A 21,495-nucleotide genomic window follows, 5' to 3' on the forward strand; every position below is an offset into this window, starting at 1 on the left:
AGAAATACTAAATCTTTTATCATATCCCATTTTCCCTTGAGCATTCCAACTCTGCAAAAAAAGAAATAAATAAATCATTTTTTATTGTCTTCTTCCTGCAGTGATAGTAGTTGGGAAAAGTAAAATAACAAAACTTGAGCTAGCTAGACTGCTGTTATGATAAATGAATAATCTTTGAACATTTGCATCTACTTTGTTTAATATTTTTCACATACAGATACTTTATCGATTGGAAGAATGATGTGGACAACTACTTTACAATAGATGCTACTGAAGGAACCATTGCTACTAATGAATTACTGGACAGAGAAAGCACAGCACAGTACAATTTCTCTATAATTGCAAGTAAAGTTAGTAAGTATGACACAAACTGAATTAATATGCTAATGGGTGGTGTTTTTTTCAGAATGTAGTGCTCAGGCATAAATATACTGTGAAGAGTGCATGTTTTGCAAAGAGATTATTTAAGAAGGCTCAATAAATATCATTTCACCAGACTCACTGTGAGGCTAGCTGTGACGTTCAAACAGCCCTGTATATTAAGGTTTTTCTAGCAGCCCTCATGTTGCTGCAGTTCCATCAGAAGCTGAAAAACATTTTGTCAGCACAGAGAGCATGAGGAGCTGTATGGAGACCTTCCAGTTCCGAGTTCTGATTTTGTAATTCACTCCATATGAAATTAGGTTAGTCAAATAACAGGTCTGCCAATCTCCATTTGAAAGGCAGAAAAAATTGAAGACTCATTTGATTCTCATTCAAAAATTCCACTAAAATTGAGTCAAAATTTAAGGCCCTAAATTAACCAATCTGTGCGCTGCATCACTGCTCTTCTGTCTTTTCTCTGCCCAAGACTTTACACCTAACCATTTGTTTTCTTTTCCTATATGATTTGTGGTGTGTGTGTGTTTGTTTTTTATTTCTTGTCTTTGTGTCTTCTCCTACATAGTGGGGTGTGTGTGTTTTTATGTTTGTTTTGTTGGGTTTTTTTAAATAAGAACTCCCTTTTACCACTGTATTATGCAGCTCTAACTTTCTTCATTGCCATCCTTCTGTACATTATTCCTCCTTCATGATTCTGTCAAATTGAAATTCTCATACAACCCTTTGAATACAAGTCACTCAGTGGTTGTGTAAATGCCAGAGACATCTTTCTGTTGACATCAGCAGGTTGTAGAAGAGGACCTCTGCTATATTTCTTATTTATGCTGTTGTGTTTATGTGTCCAGAAATGCAGGTTTCTAAAACAAACAACAAGTTTTCCTCAATGTATTGCTTGGCACTGAGTCTTCAAAAAGTAGTACATGCTATTAACAGGAAGAGGGAGATTTTGGAAAGAGAGAACTTAGGCATTTTTAAAAATAAAAATATAAATTCTTGGTTGTAGTTATGTCAAAAAAAAACCCCAACCCTATGGGCTCACTCGCTGAAACCTGAAAATATAATGAGGTCACCAGTCAAATGAACACTTGAATTTTATCTGTAGTCTGGGCAAAAAATACACTAACAGAGGCAACTATCACAAGTGATTTTGAGTATATGGAGATATATGTACATGTACACAGAAATTCCAGCAGAACTGTAATTTGTTTTCAGAGAAACTGAAAGGCAGGTAGATGCTGAGGGAAGGTCTCATAATGGTCTATGTTTCAGTAAAGCTTAATTATTATAGATTTGTTGGTGGGCAAAGAACATTTGAGATTTGTAATTTTTTTTAATGCAGTAAGGCAGAAGTTTTCATAAACTTGATGTAAATCTGTTTATTATTCCCAAGAGTAATTAAAGCTGGCTAAAACTTCCGTGTTTACTTGTCTGTGCACCTTCCCAGCACACGTAATGTTTATGTAGAGCTGTAGCAGGTAAGTTATATTATGAAATTCTCAGTTTTAACAATTGCCTAGTCAAGAATCTACAATTAAAACATATTTGTGGCTCATTTCAGTGTACCTCAAAATATTTATACATTGACCATTATCCACAGCATTAAAAACAATTGCCATACCTGTACTATGCCAGTAATTGGCAATATTTTGAAGGATTTAAGGTATACTATCTGTCAAAACTTTACATGCAGTTGTCTGACTAAGAGCTAGCACAGAAGAAAAAGCTGGGGTTTGAGGGGTGACATACTGCATACAACCGAAAAAAAAGATAAAGGGAAGAAAAATCTGAAGAAAAAGAGGGGAGGCAAATTGATAAATTTCAAGAACTTCTGTTACAAAAAATAATAATAATTGTGACTTGTTCACTGCTGACATAGAAACAATGAAACTGCCATATCTTGTTAGAGAAAAAGTGCACTGAGTAGTGCCTCGACAAATACATGATTATCTAAGGAAAGTGGCCCAGTACTGCAATTAGTTGCATAAACTTCCCTCAGGAACGGGCACTGTTGTTACCCAAGTATTTTCAGTTCTCCATGAACTTACCTTTTTAAAAATATACAGGATCCAAAATAGTAAGTTCTGTTACTTAAAAAAATATTATTGTTAAAATACTTATTTTCTTTCTTACTGTGAGACAATAATAGCAACAACCCCTCTACCAACTTTTACACGCACCCTAATGGTCATTCTGCAAATTGTCATTTCTTGAACAGGCCAGTTATAAACAAAGCCCACCAGCTTTATCCCTATCAAGTCAGAGAAAAAAATACATTAAACTGGCTTTGCCATCATTCCCCTTATATAAATGAAACAATTCAACTGTGAGCAGATGATCTAGATTTCTTCTGGCTCTTTAGGCATCTATAGAGTCACTGCCTAATTGCCAGCTGATTTCAAAATGAAACCCTGTATGTCAAATCCATTTGTTCAATTTAAAAATATACAGTTCCATAATATATAGACTGTTAAAATATATATATATATAAATGTAAGATACTATGGAAACGAATATCTTTAACAGAAATTATCAAAATCAGCTAATATCTCCCATGTACATGATACATAATTTTTGAATACATTTGTTATTTTACTGGAAAAGCATTGTTAACATATTTGTGAAAAGAAACAAGGTAACATCTGTGTTTGTGCTTTCATGGCAACATATTAATCTCTAATGTGAAGAATGTATCCTGAACTCCTCTTCGACAGTGTTTTACCTTAAAATAAACACACAAAACCTAAAGGAAAACCTAAGTTGCTCTCTGTGAGTTGCTGTGTTCTTTGCAATGAGTACTTCTAGGAGAGAAATTTCAAGTTTGGTTGTTTCTGCTGGTAACTGAGTGAACTTGACCTACTCAGCGGTTTTCTGCTCTCTGTATATATTCAGAGTCGAGGTCCTGCACTCTACTGACTAAAATAACTTCTTAGAACTTTTTTGTTTCCTCTTATACAAAGGAAACAATTCAACTATGAGCAGGTGATCTAGATTTCTTCTGGCTCTTTAGGCATCTATAGAATCACTGCCTAATTGCCAGCTGCTAGACCAACCTGTTTTCATTCATAGGACACAATGCCTTTCTCCAAAGAGACATTTTGTGAGCAGGGATGACTCTAAATTGGAAATGAATGAGGATTCAAAGAGTTCCTATTAGATATGTTCACTATTAATTAGGTATGTTCATAGGAAGTAACATTAAATATTGTGTGATATGGGTAGTGTTTTTTTGTTGTGTGTTTGGTTTCGTTGGGTTTTTTTGTTGTTGTTTTTTAGATTCTAAGCTGAGTTTGCAAGATGGTCAATTTACCCACTACCTGTAAGCAGGTACAGCACACTTCTACTTGCAGCTGATCCTACTTAACTAGGGAAGCATTGGGAAATACCTTTTAACTTTGACAGAGGCCTCTTGAAAATGCTAAAACCAAGAAAGAAATAATGTAAAATTTCTACAGTGCCACCATGAAGAGACTTTGCTCCTTGCTGTGTTAGTTATAAACAACTGAAATGTGAAGATTTATTCAAACTACAAAGTAAGCAGCTAATGCAAATAATCTGAAGGGTCCATTGAGGACCATGAAGATGGATCAGAGGGCTGGAGCACCTCTCCTATGAAGACAAGCTGAAGGAGCTGAGGTTGTTCAGTCTGGACAAGAGAAGGCTCCAGGGAGACCTTACAGAAGCCTTCCACTACCTCAAGGGGGCCTACAAGAAAGCTGGAGAGGGATCTTTCACAAGAACATGTAGTGATAGGCCAAGTGGACAGTAAGGTGGATTGAGAACTGGGTGAATGGAAGAGCTCAGAGAGTTGTGATCAGCAGTGCAGAGTGTAGCTGGAGGCCTGTCGCTATGGATGTTCCCCAGGGGTCAGTACTGGGTCCAGTCTTTTTCAACTTACTCATCAATGAGCTGGGTGAAGGGACAAAGTGTTCATCTCTGCTGATGATACAAAACTGGGAGGAGTGGCTGGTATACCAGAAGGTTGCGCTGCCATTCAGTGAGACCTGGGGAGGCTGGAGAGTTGGTGCATAGTGGAACACAATGAAGTTCAACCAAGGCAAGTGTAAGGTCCTACACCCGAGGAGGAACAATCCCATGCACCAGCACAGGCTGAGGTTCACCTGCTGGAAGGCAGCTCTGAAGAGAAGCACCTGGAAGTCCTGGTGGACAGTTGCCCATGAGCCAGCAGTGTGCTCTGGTGGCCAGGAGGGCCAGTGAGGTCCTGGGGGGAGTTAGAAGAAGCCTGACCAACAGGTTAAGGGAGATTATCCCTCCCTCTACTCTGCCCTGGTGAGGTTGCATCTGGAGTGCTGTGTCCAGTTCTGGGCTCCCCAGTTCAAGAGAGACAGGGAACTGCTGGAGAGGGGCCAGTAGAGGGCTACAAAGATGTATAAAGGGCTACAGAGATTCTGCCTTATGTGGAAAGGCTCAGAGAGCTTAGCCTGTTTAGCCTGGAGAAGACTGAGAGGGGATCTTATCAATGCATTCAAATATCTTAAGGGTGAATGTCAAGAGGATGGGGCCAGGGTCTTTTCAGTCGTGCCCAGCGACAGGGCAAGGGGCAACGGGCACAAACTGCAACACAGAAGTTCCATCTGCTTACAAGGAACACTTTTTTTTTACTTTGAGGGTGACAGAGCACTGGAAGAAGCTGGCCAGAGAGGTTGTGGAGTCTTCTCTGGAGACATTCAAAACTTGCTTGGACACAACTGTGTGAGCTGCTGTAGGTGAACCTGCTTTAGCAGGGGCTTGGACAAGATGATCTTAAGAGGTCCTTTTAACTCTGACCACTATGTGATCACGTAGTTCTGTTAAAAACAGTAGCTTTAGGTTAGATATAAGGAAGATACTCTTCATTACAAGGGTAATGAGGCACTGGAACAGGTGGCCTAAAGAAGCTGTGGATGCCCCATCCCTGGAAGTGTTCACGGCCAGGTTGAATGGGGCTTTGAGCAACCTGGTCTAGTGGAAGGTGTCCCTGCCCATGGCAGGGGGGTTGGAACTCTATGATCTTTAAGGTCCTTTCCAACCCAAACCATTCTGTGATTCTAAGATTTATGCTTGAAGATTCAAGAAAACTTTTCTGGTACTTGAAATCATGACCCCATGCTGTCACTCCTACACCACCTTGATTCATAGTATATATTTCTTGAACTGTTAGTTTTGTTTAGTGGCTGCCACTCTTATGCAAAATAATTACCCTTTTCACTCACCAGCTAAACTGTTTTTTTATGTATCTATGTTGCAAGAGGTCTCAGCATAAAGTAAAAAAGACTGTTGTCTCCTTTGTATTGAATTAGTGTGTCTTTCTGTCATAGATTGCATTTGCCAGTAAACTTGTTTATAAAATTCATCTAGTGACTTGTGAAGACTATCTGCATTGTTATGACAATGGAAAGAAGCACAATGTATACTGGTTTTTTTTACCATTTCTTTTGCACAAATGCATTTGCTGTTTGCAAATACTTATGCAGTTAAAAAATAATATCTGTTACAACATAGCCTAATGGTTTAACCATAAGTTGATTGATAGCTTTACATGTTTCACTGCTAAGTTTACACTGACTCTGGCTTTCAGCAAGATTTTTCTTTGTATCTTTCTCTCTTACTTTTCCTCACCTTCTAAATGGGTACGGTCCACTTACCTCCTTAATATTTTGAAGATGTAAACACTGGCTAAGGAATAAATATTGATTTTTTGCATTCCATTGTGCAAAACAGAATTCTGTTTTAATCATTGGAAGAATTTCCCACAGACTTCGTGAAAAGTGATCTGAGAAAAGTTTGCATCTTTTATTACAAGTGCAAGTTCAAATCCTTTAATTTATGGTCTGATAAATGTAATCATGTTGGTTGCTTCCTTACCCAATGAAGAATAACAGATCAAAGTCTGGTATGAAATGTTAAGAAGTTTGCTTCTGATTTCTCCTTAGTACAAATCAGAAATAAACAGAAGTCAAGGGCTTTTCCCCAGTACTAGGATCAAAACAGTTTATGACAGCCCATGGACACTGGTGATGCAACAAACATACATAGTATCCCTTAATGTTTTTGTCCTAAAAATCATTTATAGGTAATCCACTATTAACCAGCAAAGTCAACGTTATAATAAATGTCCTGGATGTCAACGAGTTTCCTCCTGAAATTGCAGTTCCGTATGAGACATCTGTATGTGAAAATGCCAAGCCAGGACAGGTATTTCAAATTTGTAATACTTGCTGTTTTGGTTGGGTTTTTTGTTGTTGTTGTTTTGGGGTTTTTTTTTTTCCTTTTCTTTGCTTGTTTATAGCAATAGAAATTTCTGGGTCTGAAAATGACATCTTAGTTAGAATTCTTTTACAAATAAAATGTCTGTGTTGGAAATACGTTTTGGAGTGCTGTTTGTTGACCTTTATAGTCTATTTGTAGTCTATGTATTTTTATTATCCCTGATTATATGAGCCTGAACCACTCTTTATTGTGCATTTAATAGCTGTGACAGGAGAAGGAATCCCTTCCTTAAAGACAAGGGTAAAACTACAGTGCATAAATGGAGTAGGATGAATTACACACATTTCAGTGTCCTATTCTGAGAAAAAGAACGCACAACCCTAAAGACAATCCTCCTGAAAGCTTGGGTCTTTTAAGCAATTTGAAATATATATACATAGCAAGCAAAACCTATTTCAGATGCAGAATATCACCTGACACCATAAGTGATGCCAGCATTAGTAGAGCTGGCCCGAGAAGCTGTTGGCATGTGCTCCTTCTGTGCAAAATTTGTGTAATTAAACACAGCGCTGCAAAACACCAAAGCCCACCATCATACATATTAGCAGCTAATACTGTTTCCAAGACAAGACTTGTAACTTCAGTTGTTCAACTTAGAGAGTGGATGCCAGCCATGGAAGGAACATATTCAGCCTGCTGTGTAATCAATGACTTATCTTTGTATGTGTGTAGCATGTAATCAGTCTGTGTGATTTTTACTGCTATTATTACAGATCTGTCTATGACTTCATATGATATTCCTATCTCATCTTTTTTTGTTGTTTAATGTGTTTCAGTTAACTACCATACAACATAATTTAACTTCTAGTTTATTAGACACCTTTAGTTTCTTATCCAGGCACTAAGAATTGAAAGAGGAACCCTTCACAGGGAAGGCTGAGACAAGCACTGAGCTGTCAAATATTATTTTACACCTTTGTTACATAAAAAAATGCCTTCCTCTTTAAAAGATCAGTGGCAATCCTACTATGAAACATTTTAAAAGTACTGCACTTACCTGAAATCTAGTGGATAAGACTCTGGGACCCAAAAGTTTCTTCATACCTAGATGGTGCAGACCTTTCAACCATCTCTACTTCAATTAGAAGTACTAATTAGTAATTAGTAAAATTAGGGTGCAGCTTTGTGAAGTACTACAGCATGTACTGGTCATAACTGTGATAGTAGGAGTGGCAGACAAAGTGAACTGTCTTTAAATACTCACCTAAAACAATCACTAGTATTTTGGTAGAAAGGACAATTATTGAATACTTCTGCTATGAATATAAGGTAAATCTTTCTGATTTCCTTCAGCTATGTCAAAGTGAGACCTTCGGAGACATCATGAGTTCTCTGGAAGCTAAACTATTCATACGTCTTGCCTCCAGCATCCAAATGTTAGGGGAATGAGAGTAATCCAACAAGATTCCGCTTCCATTGCTTCATTTGATGTTCACTTTACACTTCTACAAAACTTCTTTTAGAAGAGTGAACTGACTTCAGAATTGATCTTAATCTGGTTTCAGGTGATACAGACTGTCACTGCAGCAGACAAAGATTTGTCACCCGCTGGGCAAAGGTTTTCCTTCAGACTGTCAACTGAGGCTTCCAACAAACCAAATTTCACAGTCCATGACTACAGAAGTAAGTTGGTTACATGTATCTTTCTTTCAGAGCAGCAGGCTGTGATTATAATGACAAACATGATTACTTTGTATTACAGTCATGTCTACAGACTAATTTTATTTGACATTTCTAAATGCTAAACTATCTAGGACATACATTAATATAAATTCAGGTTTGCACCTTTTCTCATTTTTAGGGGACAGGAATTGTCAGAACACCAAAGGCTGAGATTTCCCTACAGGCCTGCAAAAACACTGCTACCTGTTTTATTTTCCTTTAATCATTCAAAATCTCAGGAAGAACCCATATGCCAATGCAGGTATACCCTTAAACAAGGCACTATTGCTGCTTTGTTTAAATACTATTACTTTGCTAACTGTTTTCAAAGTACCACCTATTGTGCTTTCTGGAGGATGCATAGTCCTGCAGAAGAATTAGTTCTAAATATGGACAGTGCTGCTGCAGTGTAACACCCCCACAACACTCTTAAAAATTTGTAGATTTATATAATTAACATATCTGATTTCGCCCCTAATTTTTCTCATAACTGATCATCTTTTTTTTTCTTTTTCACTTCAATGCTTCTTTGAATGGGAATGAACAGCCCAAGATGAAAAAATTGATCTTTTCTTCTACCATAAACATCTTCAAGAATGTAGTTGTGAACAGACACATCTAAAACATCATAATAAACTGTAGCAAATTTTCACCACTAATTACTTTAACCGAATAAAGAAAAAAAAATAATGAGTTTATCAGCTATTAGGTGATCTTTAAAAAGCTGTGATATGATAAACTTTTCACAAAAAGTGTTCACTTAGCAGAGAAAGAACACCTAAAACCATCCAATAAAGTTCAGTAACATTCCTTTGCCTATATAACTATGTAGGTTATAAGTATTACTTAAAGAAAAAGTATATAATTCTTAACTATGTTTTTAGATTTTATTAATTTTATTCATTATTATTTTTAATTTAAATTTTACATAATACTGATGATGTAAAGGTTATTTTCTTGAGAATTAAGTAATCCAAGTCCTAAAAAGTACTAGAAATGGATAATACATAGAATGAAAAAAATTGCAGAGGTCACTTATTTAGCTTTTTTTAAAACCATTCAAGTATATCACCTACATTGCTTTTGAAGCCATACACTTCTGTCAATGTTTGGTCATATGGTATTAAAGCCAACAAAATAAGCACGGCTATTAATCATGAAGACCTTTATCATTAAGAAAATTCAGGAAGAAATAGATTTGAAACAGCAGAAAAATAAACTGTGCTTATTTTGTCTTTTTATATAGCTCCTTTGTGAAGATGGCAAGACAAATACAGTTTATTCCCAAATGTATTAGGTGAATTTTATATTGGTATGTCATAGATAGCTTAAAACCTTTTACAGATGAGCAAAGAATTTCATTTAATGATTTGTAAATACAGTAATGAAACCATAGTAATTCATAATATTGCAGACCTAAATAATAGTGTCTTCTGAAACCAAAAATATGTAGCTCAGCATTTTAGCAGAGATCATTCAAATAGGTTTCTCGAGACAGAGAGCTCAACGAGTATGAGGGGCAACCTCACAATGGATTCAAGTGGGCTTACTTCTGCTCTTGGAAGATTAGGTCATTACTCTTCTCCAGATGTGCTTACTCTAAACAGTCTGGGTTTAACAGCTACTAGTATATAAAAATGTTGTGATATTTTGATATCTAACTGTAATTATGCCAAAAACATTTAAATGCTTTACATCTGTATCCCACTGGATTTATAATTATGCCAAAAACATTTAAATGTTTTACATCTGTGTCCCACTGGATTTATAATTTTGGACAATGCTTAAGTTTGCTTCTCATTAATGCTGCACTGAAGTTTCTGTTATTTTCTGTTCCCTACTTAGCTGTTGGTAGTATTTCTTTGGAAAACTCAGCATAATAAACTTTGGTTATAAGTAACGGTTATAATTAAAGAGGAAAAAAAAGTTATCTATATCTTAACAGAAGCAAGAAAATATACCTCTTGATCATCCAAATATTTTACATGAATTACTTTCATCTTTTCACTTTTCAACACATTTGAAGGCCCATATGGGCAGTACCTTTGTAATTACGTGGTCTTATAACATAAATACTACATATTTCCAAATACCTTTGCTGATCTTTTTGTCAAAATTTCTTTAAAGCAAGAACTTTAATTTCTTTCTTTCTGTCCATTTCCTAAAATACCCTTTAATTTCACCAAGATTATTATTTTTTTAATAATAACAAACTATTGCTTTAAATGTGTCTTCCAGTTCTTCTCAGGTGATTTTAACATACTTAATTCCTCAAAAGAATATTTAAACTTTAAAATACTGTACAGTAATTAAACTCAATGACCTTTCTCATTTACAGCTTTTGTGATGTGTGCTTAGTATATGAGTTTGATGAGGAAATTTCTCAAATATTAGATAATTAAATTTCCCTGTTTAACCAGTAATACTGACAGCCAGATTACTTTGGATCTCAGTAGTCTGCTAAGAAACTTTCTCTACTGTATAAAAACAATTGCAGTATTTCCATTAAAATGGAATTACAAGCCACCAAGACACACAATTTTTCATGCATAAATATTTGTTTGTGTATGTACCTATACATATACTGTTAAAAGCATTTCCTAACACCTAATAAAAAAAGACAAAAGTAGTACACTATTTACTGAAATAAAAGGAAGACAGAAAAAACAGCTTTGGGGAGTATTTTCCAACCATAAAAACCATTTTAATTTGTGATGATTTACAGAGCTATTAGAAAAATCTGTGCAAACAGAAACTTTGTATAATATTTTCAATATCTTCTGCCTTTTGTTTGCCAGAAAGTTGGAAGGTCTGCTCTGTGCACAATTTAAAAGTATAATAACACAACCTTATTTTCCTTTTTCCTAAATTAAAAACACAAATGCCATTATCTTTTGAGTTAGCAATTATGTTAGTCCCAAGCAGCTACTTTGTGAAAGGAATTTTGATATTTTATTATTTTTTTTTTAGGAAACAATCTTGTCCACTGTGTAACAATTAATGCTGTTACAAGTAAAGGTGTCATTTAATATTTTTAAACGTCAGGAAGATCAATAACCAATGTTATTCTATACACCTAAAAATCATGGGTGGTGTGATATCACAGCAGGTGTAATATGTTTGTAGCACACTCAAGAGAATAAACTTTTCTGAGTTCCGTACTCAAAATATAACTTAATGAGGACAGGAGCCAGACAGAAGCTGCATTTGGAGTCTCTATAAATGTAAAGACAGGGAAATGTTATGTTTATAGACTATGCCTTCAGCAGTGCTAAGACCAACTCAGCAAGGGTGAATAGAAGTGAGAGGGCCTGGGAGAGCTGGAGTGCTTCCAGCTGAACCACCCATCTTTCTCTTTCCACTCTGCTCTCCAGAGGGGGCTTCCCTGCTGAGCACACTCAGTCACTCCTGTAAGAGGGAATTTTTTTCTCTCCAAACTATCACACACTTCCTGAAAATGAATTTATTGCCAACAGACTGAAGAACCAGAAGCTGTCTCAACTTCGCGGTGCAGCTCTAGGCTGCTCTGTGGAGTTCAAACGTGTCTGTGTCCATATTTTCAAAAGGACCCTGAACAATTGAAAGGGGTCATAGAAGAGCAACAAAAATTGTTCAAAGTCAAAGACTTAAGAGCTTGATCTATTTGATTCTTCTCAAAGGAGAAAGTCAGATGGTTGCATTGTATTAAAGTGATCTTCAACACAAAAATTTGACAAAAAAAGAAAAAGAACAGTAATAATTCTGTTAATAGAAATAGAAATAATAGAAATAAGATTAAGATGGATTACTCCAAAATAGATCTAAAAATCTTTATATAGTGTAGATGATTAATCATAGGGAAAAAACAAGCTGAAGGTGGAAGTTTGTTTGATTCATACAATTTTGAGACACTTTTTCAAAACTAAATGTCACTAAACTTGATGAGTTCATGTGCCATGTTTGAGTTTGATATAAAAGGGAATTTCTGAAATAAGCATTTTTTTCAGTCAAGTGCTTTCTCAAAGGTGTCATAACATATCTGATTTCAGATATTTAGGGTTCATTCTTATTGTCCTTAATTAGAACTGCACACAAGTATTTCAGCGTGGAATTCAGAGCCCTTAATCCTTCTACCTAGTGACAAAACTCCAAGGGATAAAAGTTGTAACATAGACAGCAAGTGACCTCTCCTAAAGATATAGTAAAGAACATGGATGAGATGGAAAAATGGCAACTTCTGCAGGCTACCTTCATTCCAATCTGTCAGCTAATTAATTCTCTGCTAATTTCATTTGGAGTTTATTTTCAATGTAATTCTTTTAATCTGCACATCATTTATCTGCTACTCTGATTCAAGAAAAGCAGCGATCACTGAATATCTACTGGGAAGAAATGATAAAACATAACTTCTAGGAGTTCTGAACACACTCATGACTAATTGAGGGAAAATATACTGATTATGAAGTACTCAGTTGATTTCTGTACTTGTTTTTAATCGGGCAGGAATGTTGAAGGGGTTTTGCATTTTGTCCAGTTATATTACTTACAGTTTGAAGGAGAAATGAATTAATTGAGATGTTTCTAAATACATGTGCAAAGTCCTTTGGACCACAGGCTTGGAATATAAGGAGATAAGGAGAAAAGAAAAACTGAAAAGCCTTCCTAATATAATACCTGTAATGCTTTTTCAAATTATTATTTATGTTTTCTTCAAAATTTCAGCTGTCAAGCTAAGAAGTTTACAAGAAACAGAATATTACTTAATGTTCTGCAAGAAACAGCTGTACCAAATCATAATACAATACCTTCTGTAACGATAAAACAATGCAATTACATAAATCATGTCATTCACTGAGTTTCCAAAATGAAATGGCTGCCTATTATTAAAGGTGATACAAACTACAAAGGTGAATTGACGTACACAATAAAAATCCTGTAATGACTGTGTCATGTTTTACAGACAACACTGCTGGGATTGAAACCAGGAGAAATGGTTACAACAGAAGGCAGCAAGAGCTGTACTTTCTTCCAGTAGTAATAGAAGATAGCAGTTACCCTGTCCAGAGCAGCACAAACACATTGACTATCCGTGTTTGCAGATGTGATTCTGATGGTACCATCCAATCCTGCAATGTGGAAGCAATATTCCTGCCAGTAGGCCTCAGCACAGGAGCACTGATTGCCATTTTGCTGTGTATTGTTATACTTCTAGGTTAGTTCTTATGAAACTGTGGGAAGTGCGTTACTCTGATTATTCACTTGTGAACTGATTTGTGTTGTTACTAGCCTCATCTATCATTTAACAAAAGCCATTGAAAATGTGTGGCAGTTTATGAGTACTTTAATGCTTCTATGTTTCTGAAAAAACATTCCAAAGCACCGACCATGACTATGAATCTGAATAATACCTAGGTATTTCTTATTGCATGAAAAACAAAAAAGCTTTCTGTGGAATCCAAACCATTTTTTTTTTTTACTCTGAAACAGTGTTGTTTAAATACCTTTCCTGAAGGATTGATATTTTTAAATAATTACTAAGGTAGACAGGTCCTACTGAGAGTAACAGCAGTAAGTACTTATTAAGGGCCTTTAATTCTTCAAGACAGCATGAGCAAAAGCAGAACAAAGAAATGAGAGAGGTTAAAATAATTGTAATGTAGACTGTGACTGGCTAGATCCATGTAAAACTTTACAGGCACATTTTAATTTCAGGCAGGCATGGATTCCATAAGGTGGCATTGTCATTTGATCTACATTATATTTAAATATTGCCTTATTTACTGCATGCCCAAAGCAGTCAATAGTCATGTGCAACCTATTTATAATGTACCCTTAAGGAACTGATAACAAAATAAAACCAACTTTGTAGCTCACACAGGCCCAACGTAGGCTGCAGAAAACAGACTGATGCTTACAGATGCTAGCCTATGACTCTTCTGGGCTTCCTAGATCTGATAATACTCCTTACACAGGTCTAATGCATAGGGAAAAATGGCTGTAGACACAGAATATAACATATGGATACTGCCTTGCATTTGAATAATACAGTAATCCACCATTTAAGTAAATTACTATAATAGCTTCTGAGTAGCAGTGGGTAAAAGTCAGAATTTCTGTTCTGTGTAAAATTTTTATGTTGTGAGAAAAGTTGTTTCAGCTTGGAAGAATGGCAAACAGTCATACTTCCCATGAATAGAACTTACTAACAAGTACACCCATTCTGAAGAATTTTAAAACAAAGCAAAACAAAACAAACAGATCATTTTTTTTTGGAAGCAAAAAGAATGCTGTCTCCTTTACCTTGGGACTACTTTTTTACTTGTAGAGGTTTCCTGGATAAAGGCAGCCAGGGGTGAGCCTCAGCATCAAAGAAATTCCACTATGAAAAAACCTTTAACATTTTCACATGAAGAGAGAGCTCTGATTGACTTATGTCTTAACCTCTATGTTACAGAGCAAAGTGCCTAGAATCCCTAAACACACAGCTGCAGGACAAGCTGCCACATTTGTGTCCAGTAAAAATGGCAGAGTATCTGGGGAAGTGGGAAGCCTGAATTTCCTCCAGATTTGCTGGGTCATCATGGAGGCCTTCAATGGAACTGTGTTTATGTTTCCCTAATGTTGTTGAAATAAACAGGTTATTTTAAAAAAAACAGCATGTTCAATGAAAAATAACTATGTCAAAGGACTCCTTACCAGCTTTGCTGCTGATTGATGCTCTTGGAAAATACAAAGCTAATGAAGGTATTTTAATTCCCACTCTGCTCAGATTGCTAGACTGAATTACTGAGATTAGGCTTGGAAAAGAGGTTTTGGTCCTTTAATAACCCGCTTCATTCTAATCAGCCTGGTAATATTACGTAGAAAAACTAATGTATAAATAATGAGATCTCCACTTCTGTGTGTAACCTAAGAGAATGGTGTCTATCTTACATCCAGACTTTCTCCTTACTATTCCATTGATCAATTTAAAATCTCCTTTTAGGTTTTCATTTCTTGCTATGAACCTGGCCTCAAACAGAGTCATTAAAATAGTAGTTGAAGTCATTCTTGTTGAACTAATTTCTACAAAAAAAGATAGTCAACATATCACCAGAATCAGGAGTTATTTTAGGCCACACAGCCTGACCATGAGTTTATAATCATTTCAACTCCTGTATTCATTATTGTGTTACTTCACCAACAGCACTTAGAACACTGTCAGTTCTACCAAAGGCAGTTTAGGGAACAAAAAATAATAAAAGGCCAGTTTTGTATAAGAAGATTTTGCATTCGATGAAATATATCTCCAAAGACAAACTATTGGGAAAATAACCAAAAACAACGAAAGAAAACCTACCACACGCTGATTGCCATTGAGATGCCATTTGGAATAAAACCAGTTTGTAACATTTTATTTTATATAGAATCACAGCTGGAAGGCACTTCTGAAGATCATGTAGTCCAACCTCCCTGCTTACAGCAGGGTCAGTTAGAGCAGGTTGCTCAGTAACCAGCTGGGTTTTGAGTATCTCCAAGAATGAGTACACCTAACTTCCCTGGGCAATATGATCAATGCTTGCTTGACTATTCTGACAGTAAAGCAGCTTTCTTACATTTTAATGGAATTTCCTGTATTTCCATTTGTGCCCATTGCCTCTTTTCCTGTCACTGGGCACCACTGAGAGAAATCTGGCTCCATCTTTACTTCCATCCATCAGGTAATTTACACACCGGTAAGGTCCCCCTGAGAATTCTCTTCTCCAAGCTGAACAGATCCAACTCTCTCAGCCTCTCCTTGTATGGCAGATGTTCCAATCCCTTAATAATCTTTTTTTTTGCTCTGCACTAACTCACTCCAGAAAGTCCACGTCCGTCCGTCAGAACTAGAGGTAGAACTCCAAATGTGCCTGCCTAGGGCTGAACAGAGGGGAATGTCTTGCTGACAGTGCTTTTCCTAATACAGTTCCAAATATTTCTGGCCTTCTTTGCCACAAGGGCTCATTCCTGGCTCATGGTGAACTTGTTGTCCACTGGGATTCTAGGTCCTTCTCTACCAGGCTGCTTTCTGGCCAGTCAGCCAACAACATCTACAGTATGTGATTATTCCTCACCATGTGTTGGATTTGGCATTTCCCTTTGTTGAACTTCATGGGGTTCCTGTTGTCCCATTCCCTCAGCCTGGTGAGGTCCCTTTGAATAGTGGCACAATGCCTGCTTTGTAACACCTGCAAACTTGTTGAGGGTGCACTCAATCCCATGATCCAGGTATTTTATGAAGATGTTAAATGAAACTGGTTCCAGTATCAACCCTGGGGTACATCATTGGTGACTGACCTCCGTCTGGTCTTTGGTCTATTGATCACTGTTGCTTTTTCAGTTTTCCTGAGAAGGTTGTTACAGAAAAGAGCATCAAAAGCTTTGCTAAAGTTAGGATAAAAATAATGCACTTTGCACCCTTCATCCACCAGTCACCTCACTGTGGAAGGCTATTGGATGAGTGGAGCAGAATTTCACCTTCATAAATTCATGCTGACTACTCTTGATCTCCTTCCTGTTCTTGCTATGTTTGAAAATAGTTTCCGGAATTATTTGCTCCATCACTTTGCCAGGATCAAGGTGAGGTTGACTGGCCTGTAGCTCCCTAGCTCATTTTTGCCTTCCTTAAAGATAGGGGTGACACTTTATCCAGTCCTGAGAAACTTCTCACGGTCCCCATGACCTTTCAAAAATTATCACAAGTGGCCTCACAATGATGTTAGTCATCTCCCTCACCACTCGTGTGCATCCCATCAGGTCCTGTGCACTTGTGCGTCAAGTTTGTTTAAGTCTTCACTAACCTAATCCTCTGCCACCAAGGATAAGTCTTTCTTGTTCCAGACTTACCCTCTGATCTCAGGGACATGGGATTCCTGAAGGACAACTTTACCAATAAAGACAGAGGCAAAGAAGCCATTGAGTAGTTTGGACTTTTCTGTGTCCTTTGTCAACACGGCCCCTGCCTAATTCAGGAGTGGGCCCGGATTTTTCTTTCTTTTTTTCTTTTTTTTTTTTTCCCCCTGATGTTGTACAAGCCCTTCTTGTTGTCCTTCATGTCCCTTACAAGATTCAATGACAGATGGGCTTTGACTTTCCTAATGAACATCCCTGCATGTTCAGACAGCCACTGTATATTCCTCTTGTTTCACCTGTCTGTTTTCACCTCCTATATGTGTCTTTCTTTTTTTAAATATGTGAGCTTAGTCAGGAGCTTTTCATTCATCCATGCAGACCTCCAGCTGCCTTTGCTTGATTTACTGCTCATCGGAGCACTGTTGAGCTTGGAGGAGGTGATACCTGAAAATCAACCAACTCTCTTGGACCCCTTTTCTTTCCAGAACCATTTCACATGGGATTTTTCAAAGCAGATCCCTGAAGAAACCAGTGTGCTCTATAAAAAGCTGAAGTAGGATTATTTTTCCTCCACTTCAGAGATTCTCACCAGTCGTCATCATGCCCACACACACACCCCCCCCCCCCCTTCTCTAATATTATGGAGGGTTTTTTGCTCTGCAATATGGATATTTGGGGATTTTTGGCAACAGAAGACACTTTAAAAAAAATCCCATCTCTCCCTTTCTGAATTAAAAATCTGAAGTCTTTCCAATTATATTTGTTTGCAAAGCAGGCCAGTAAGACAATTATTTGTTACTTCCTTCAGAAGCACAGCAAGCACTAAGGAAAGTTAGACTCATACATCAAACAGCAAATGACTTTTCATTGGCTAGAGCACTGTTATTTTTAAAATAATAGTAGGAGCATATCCTCTAAGGAAAAAGGTCCCTTTGATTGCTTGCAACTTTCAAAGGAAGATATAATGGTATGTCATCAGAGTGGCAAATTATTTTTGAGCATGTCTTAACTTCGGTTTTCTCTCATTACAGTCATTGTGGTACTGTATGTAGCACTACGGAGGCAGAAGAAAAAGGACACTCTGATGACCTCTAAAGAAGACATCAGAGATAATGTTATCCATTATGATGATGAAGGAGGTGGAGAAGAGGACACCCAGGCTTTTGACATAGGTGCCCTGAGGAATCCCAAAGTGATTGAAGATAACAAAATACGCAGGGACATAAAACCAGACACCTTGCGTTTTCCACGTCAGAGACCACCAGTGGAAGATAACACAGACATAAGAGATTTCATTAATCAAAGGCTGCAGGAAAATGATGTAGATCCGACTGCACCCCCTTATGACTCCTTGGCAACCTATGCTTATGAAGGAAATGGATCTGTTGCAGAGTCTCTCAGCTCTATAGACTCCCTTACTACAGAGGCAGACCAGGATTACGACTATCTGAGTGACTGGGGACCTCGTTTTAAGATCTTGGCAGACATGTTTGGAGAAGAAGAAAGTTATAACCCTGACAAAGTCACTTAAGTACAACTACAACAGTGAAACAAAAATAAAAGTAAACCAACAACAAATCTAAAAGATAAACCTAAGCTTTATACACAACAGGATTCATTTGATTATAAAAGACGGCAACTGTTTCCAGCAAGTTACTGCATTTATCATACTGTCAGTTTTGGTTTGATCTGCAAAGGAAAGATAAATCCTGTAATATACACAGTTTTTTGTTGTTGTTATTTTGTTACTCTGGAATTATACTGAGACAAGCTCAGGCCTACAAGGTACAGTTTACTGACCTGACTTAGAAAGAAGATAGCTTTCTGGCATCACGGTGGAAGAGTGGTAGCTTTTTCGTAATTCCACTAAAGTGCCTATTGAAACTTTTATCATTTAAGTGGTAAAGTCTGCTGGGATGGTGTTACAAAACTGAATGGTAAATTGGACAAGAACTTTAAGACAAGAAGCAATAGCAACGTGCTGACTTCTTTTAGAACAAAAATGGAGATCACTTCCTGGAGTATATCTAATGACTAAAACTAAGGAGGGTGGGGGGGGTGGGTTGTGTGTACATTGTGTTTGGGGATTATGTTTGGTTTTTTTAAAAGAAGAAAACAATATGTCAAGATGTCATATTTTTTCTTCCAAAATTTCACTGAAAAATTACATTTGAAATGCTATTGCTCACTCTGAACATGTAAATCCCAAATTAAAAAGGAAAAGATCTTAGCATACATCAGTGAATATTTAAAATGTTCATGCAAATATTACATTTTTCCAAAATAATTAAAAGATGAAAGCAGCTATTCCTTTATGTGAAGGAAGTTTTCCCTTGGCTCACCCTCTTCTTTTAAAATTAGATTAGTATTAGAATGTAAAATGGAGAGGGTTTCTTAAAAGTATTATTGTATTTTTAGTACCAAGAATTTTTTCCCTTGTAACTACGGCTAAAGAAGTACATGTAAAGAACTCCACATCACTTTCTTTGCAATTAGATTGTTACTCTGTAGGTACTATAGACACATATTATAGAGATAGGTTTTTTTTCAACTGACCATCTGCTACAGTTCAGCATATCATTGCATATCACTGTCACACCCACATAATACATTTCAGAAAGCCTTTTGAAGAGGGAATTTGCTCTTGCCAAAATATTAACAGAGGCAGAATAAAAATATAAACCAGTATGTTTGTCCACTCTTTACGTACATATCCACGCGTAAATGTAGCTGTACAGGTAACAGAAATACAGATATGCACAAGGCATTATGCCATGAAAGATCTCCTGTAAAACTGTTTCATGTGACTTTTACTGATGATCTAAGGCAAAGATGTTTTGTAAGAAAATGGTTTATGTCCCCCAAAGTGCATATATCCTTATATTCTCCTTCTAAAATCTCCACAGTGCTATATAATCTGCTTGAGCTCTACACGTGATTAATGGCACTGGCAAGGTCAGCCCAAGTCTTTCATGAATCAGAGGTCTTTTATTCACCTCAGCTCTACAGCTTACTTCTGCTGCTGCTGAAGAATTAATAACTACCAGATATAGTTAGCTCACAAGTCTGATATTAATGTACACAAAGATCCCTTTACTCTCGGGGAAATGTAAAGGTATTTCAAAGCTGTATACATTAATATCCCAATGAAACTTTAAAAGGTGTATAGTTTAAATAAGTGTTGGATCGTTAGGTACAATTGGACAGGGTGGTATTAAAACCACAATTGTTATAGCTTCTATCAGCAGAGTGCTGAGGAAATGACACAACATATGGTAACAAGAAAGGTCTTTTTTTTTTTTTTTTCTTTATCAGCAAAGATATCCTATGTTCCCTGAAAGGCAAACTAAGCTAACAAAAGCTCTCATTTCACAGGACAAGGAAGCAGATGGAGTGGCAGGGCCTATTTACCAGCAGAGCAACTTTCATATGGAAACTGATGTTTTTAATTTTTGCACATCTTGATAGAATAGCAAAGGCAACATAATACTGCAGAGTGGGCCTAAACCAGAGCTCTGGGGGAAAACAAACCAACCAACCCAAAACATTGCTACTAGTTACAACATAAATTTGATTCATACAAAATTCCCACTTGTTAACGTAGGTAGCAATGCTAAATATGCATGTAGCATATGCATGGCCATGCTTCCTACCTTGCTGCCACAGATAAAATAAGCATCTGACACTGCTCATTTACAGGTGTGCAGTCCTGCAGCCAAACTCTGCTTTTAGTAACTGCATTAGTCCTTTACATGTATTTCACTAGTAAAGTCAGCATAAGTGAGAGCAGTGTTTGATATTTTGACATCGTGGCATGCTTGTTCCTGAGAAAGTTGCGTGTATTTGTAGTGGGTACTGGGTGGACATTACCGCTCTTGACTAGGTTGGCAATTGCTCTAAGCAGAACAGTCTGTGCCTGACTTCCAACATGGGTAGACAGAAAACGTGGTCTTAAACATACTGCTACATGCAATCTAATATTTGAGAGTGAGTTGTTGTATGTTAATTTAATACCAAATTGAATATCAAATGAACATTTTTGACATTCAAGAGGTTTGTAATTGAGATGTTTCTACCATATAATTAATAAACCTCCAGGAAGATTTTTTTTTTTTTAAAGTATGTAATTACTAATGCAATTGTCCTGTAAAATCATAATTAAAATCTTTTAAGACCTTTCTTTTAAGAGTGATCAAACAATTTTAACTTAATGGGTATTTTTTCTAAACAGCTCTGTAGAATTAAAGAAAATAATTACTTTTCATTTATGTGTAAGCTGGGATCCAGGAAATCTGTGTTTAATTCCATGTTCTCTCACTTCCCCCCCCCCCCCCC

General features: G+C 36.8%; 1 protein-coding gene across 4 annotated transcripts in view; it reads left to right on the plus strand.

Annotated features, from left to right (window-relative positions):
- Positions 1-21,295, plus strand: part of CDH12 (cadherin 12) — a 220,714-nt gene extending 199,419 nt beyond the window's left edge. For 2 of the 4 annotated variants that reach the window (XM_055706192.1, XM_005444481.4), the window contains 5 exons: positions 218-354; positions 6,452-6,573; positions 8,154-8,271; positions 13,250-13,501; positions 18,192-21,295. In XM_055706192.1, coding sequence (XP_055562167.1) covers positions 218-354; positions 6,452-6,573; positions 8,154-8,271; positions 13,250-13,501; positions 18,192-18,691 — 1,129 coding nt within the window. In that variant the 3' untranslated portion in view covers positions 18,692-21,295. Of the gene's footprint in view, positions 1-217; positions 355-6,451; positions 6,574-8,153; positions 8,272-8,449; positions 8,567-13,249; positions 13,507-18,191 lie in introns of those variants that run through there. The other 2 variants (XM_027813008.2, XM_055706193.1) reach the window with 2 other exon arrangements.
- Positions 21,296-21,495: the final 200 nt, after the last annotated feature.

Source organism: Falco cherrug, chromosome 3 (genome assembly GCF_023634085.1).
Source record: "Falco cherrug isolate bFalChe1 chromosome 3, bFalChe1.pri, whole genome shotgun sequence".
In the NCBI taxonomy this organism is placed as follows: Eukaryota; Metazoa; Chordata; class Aves; order Falconiformes; family Falconidae; genus Falco; species Falco cherrug.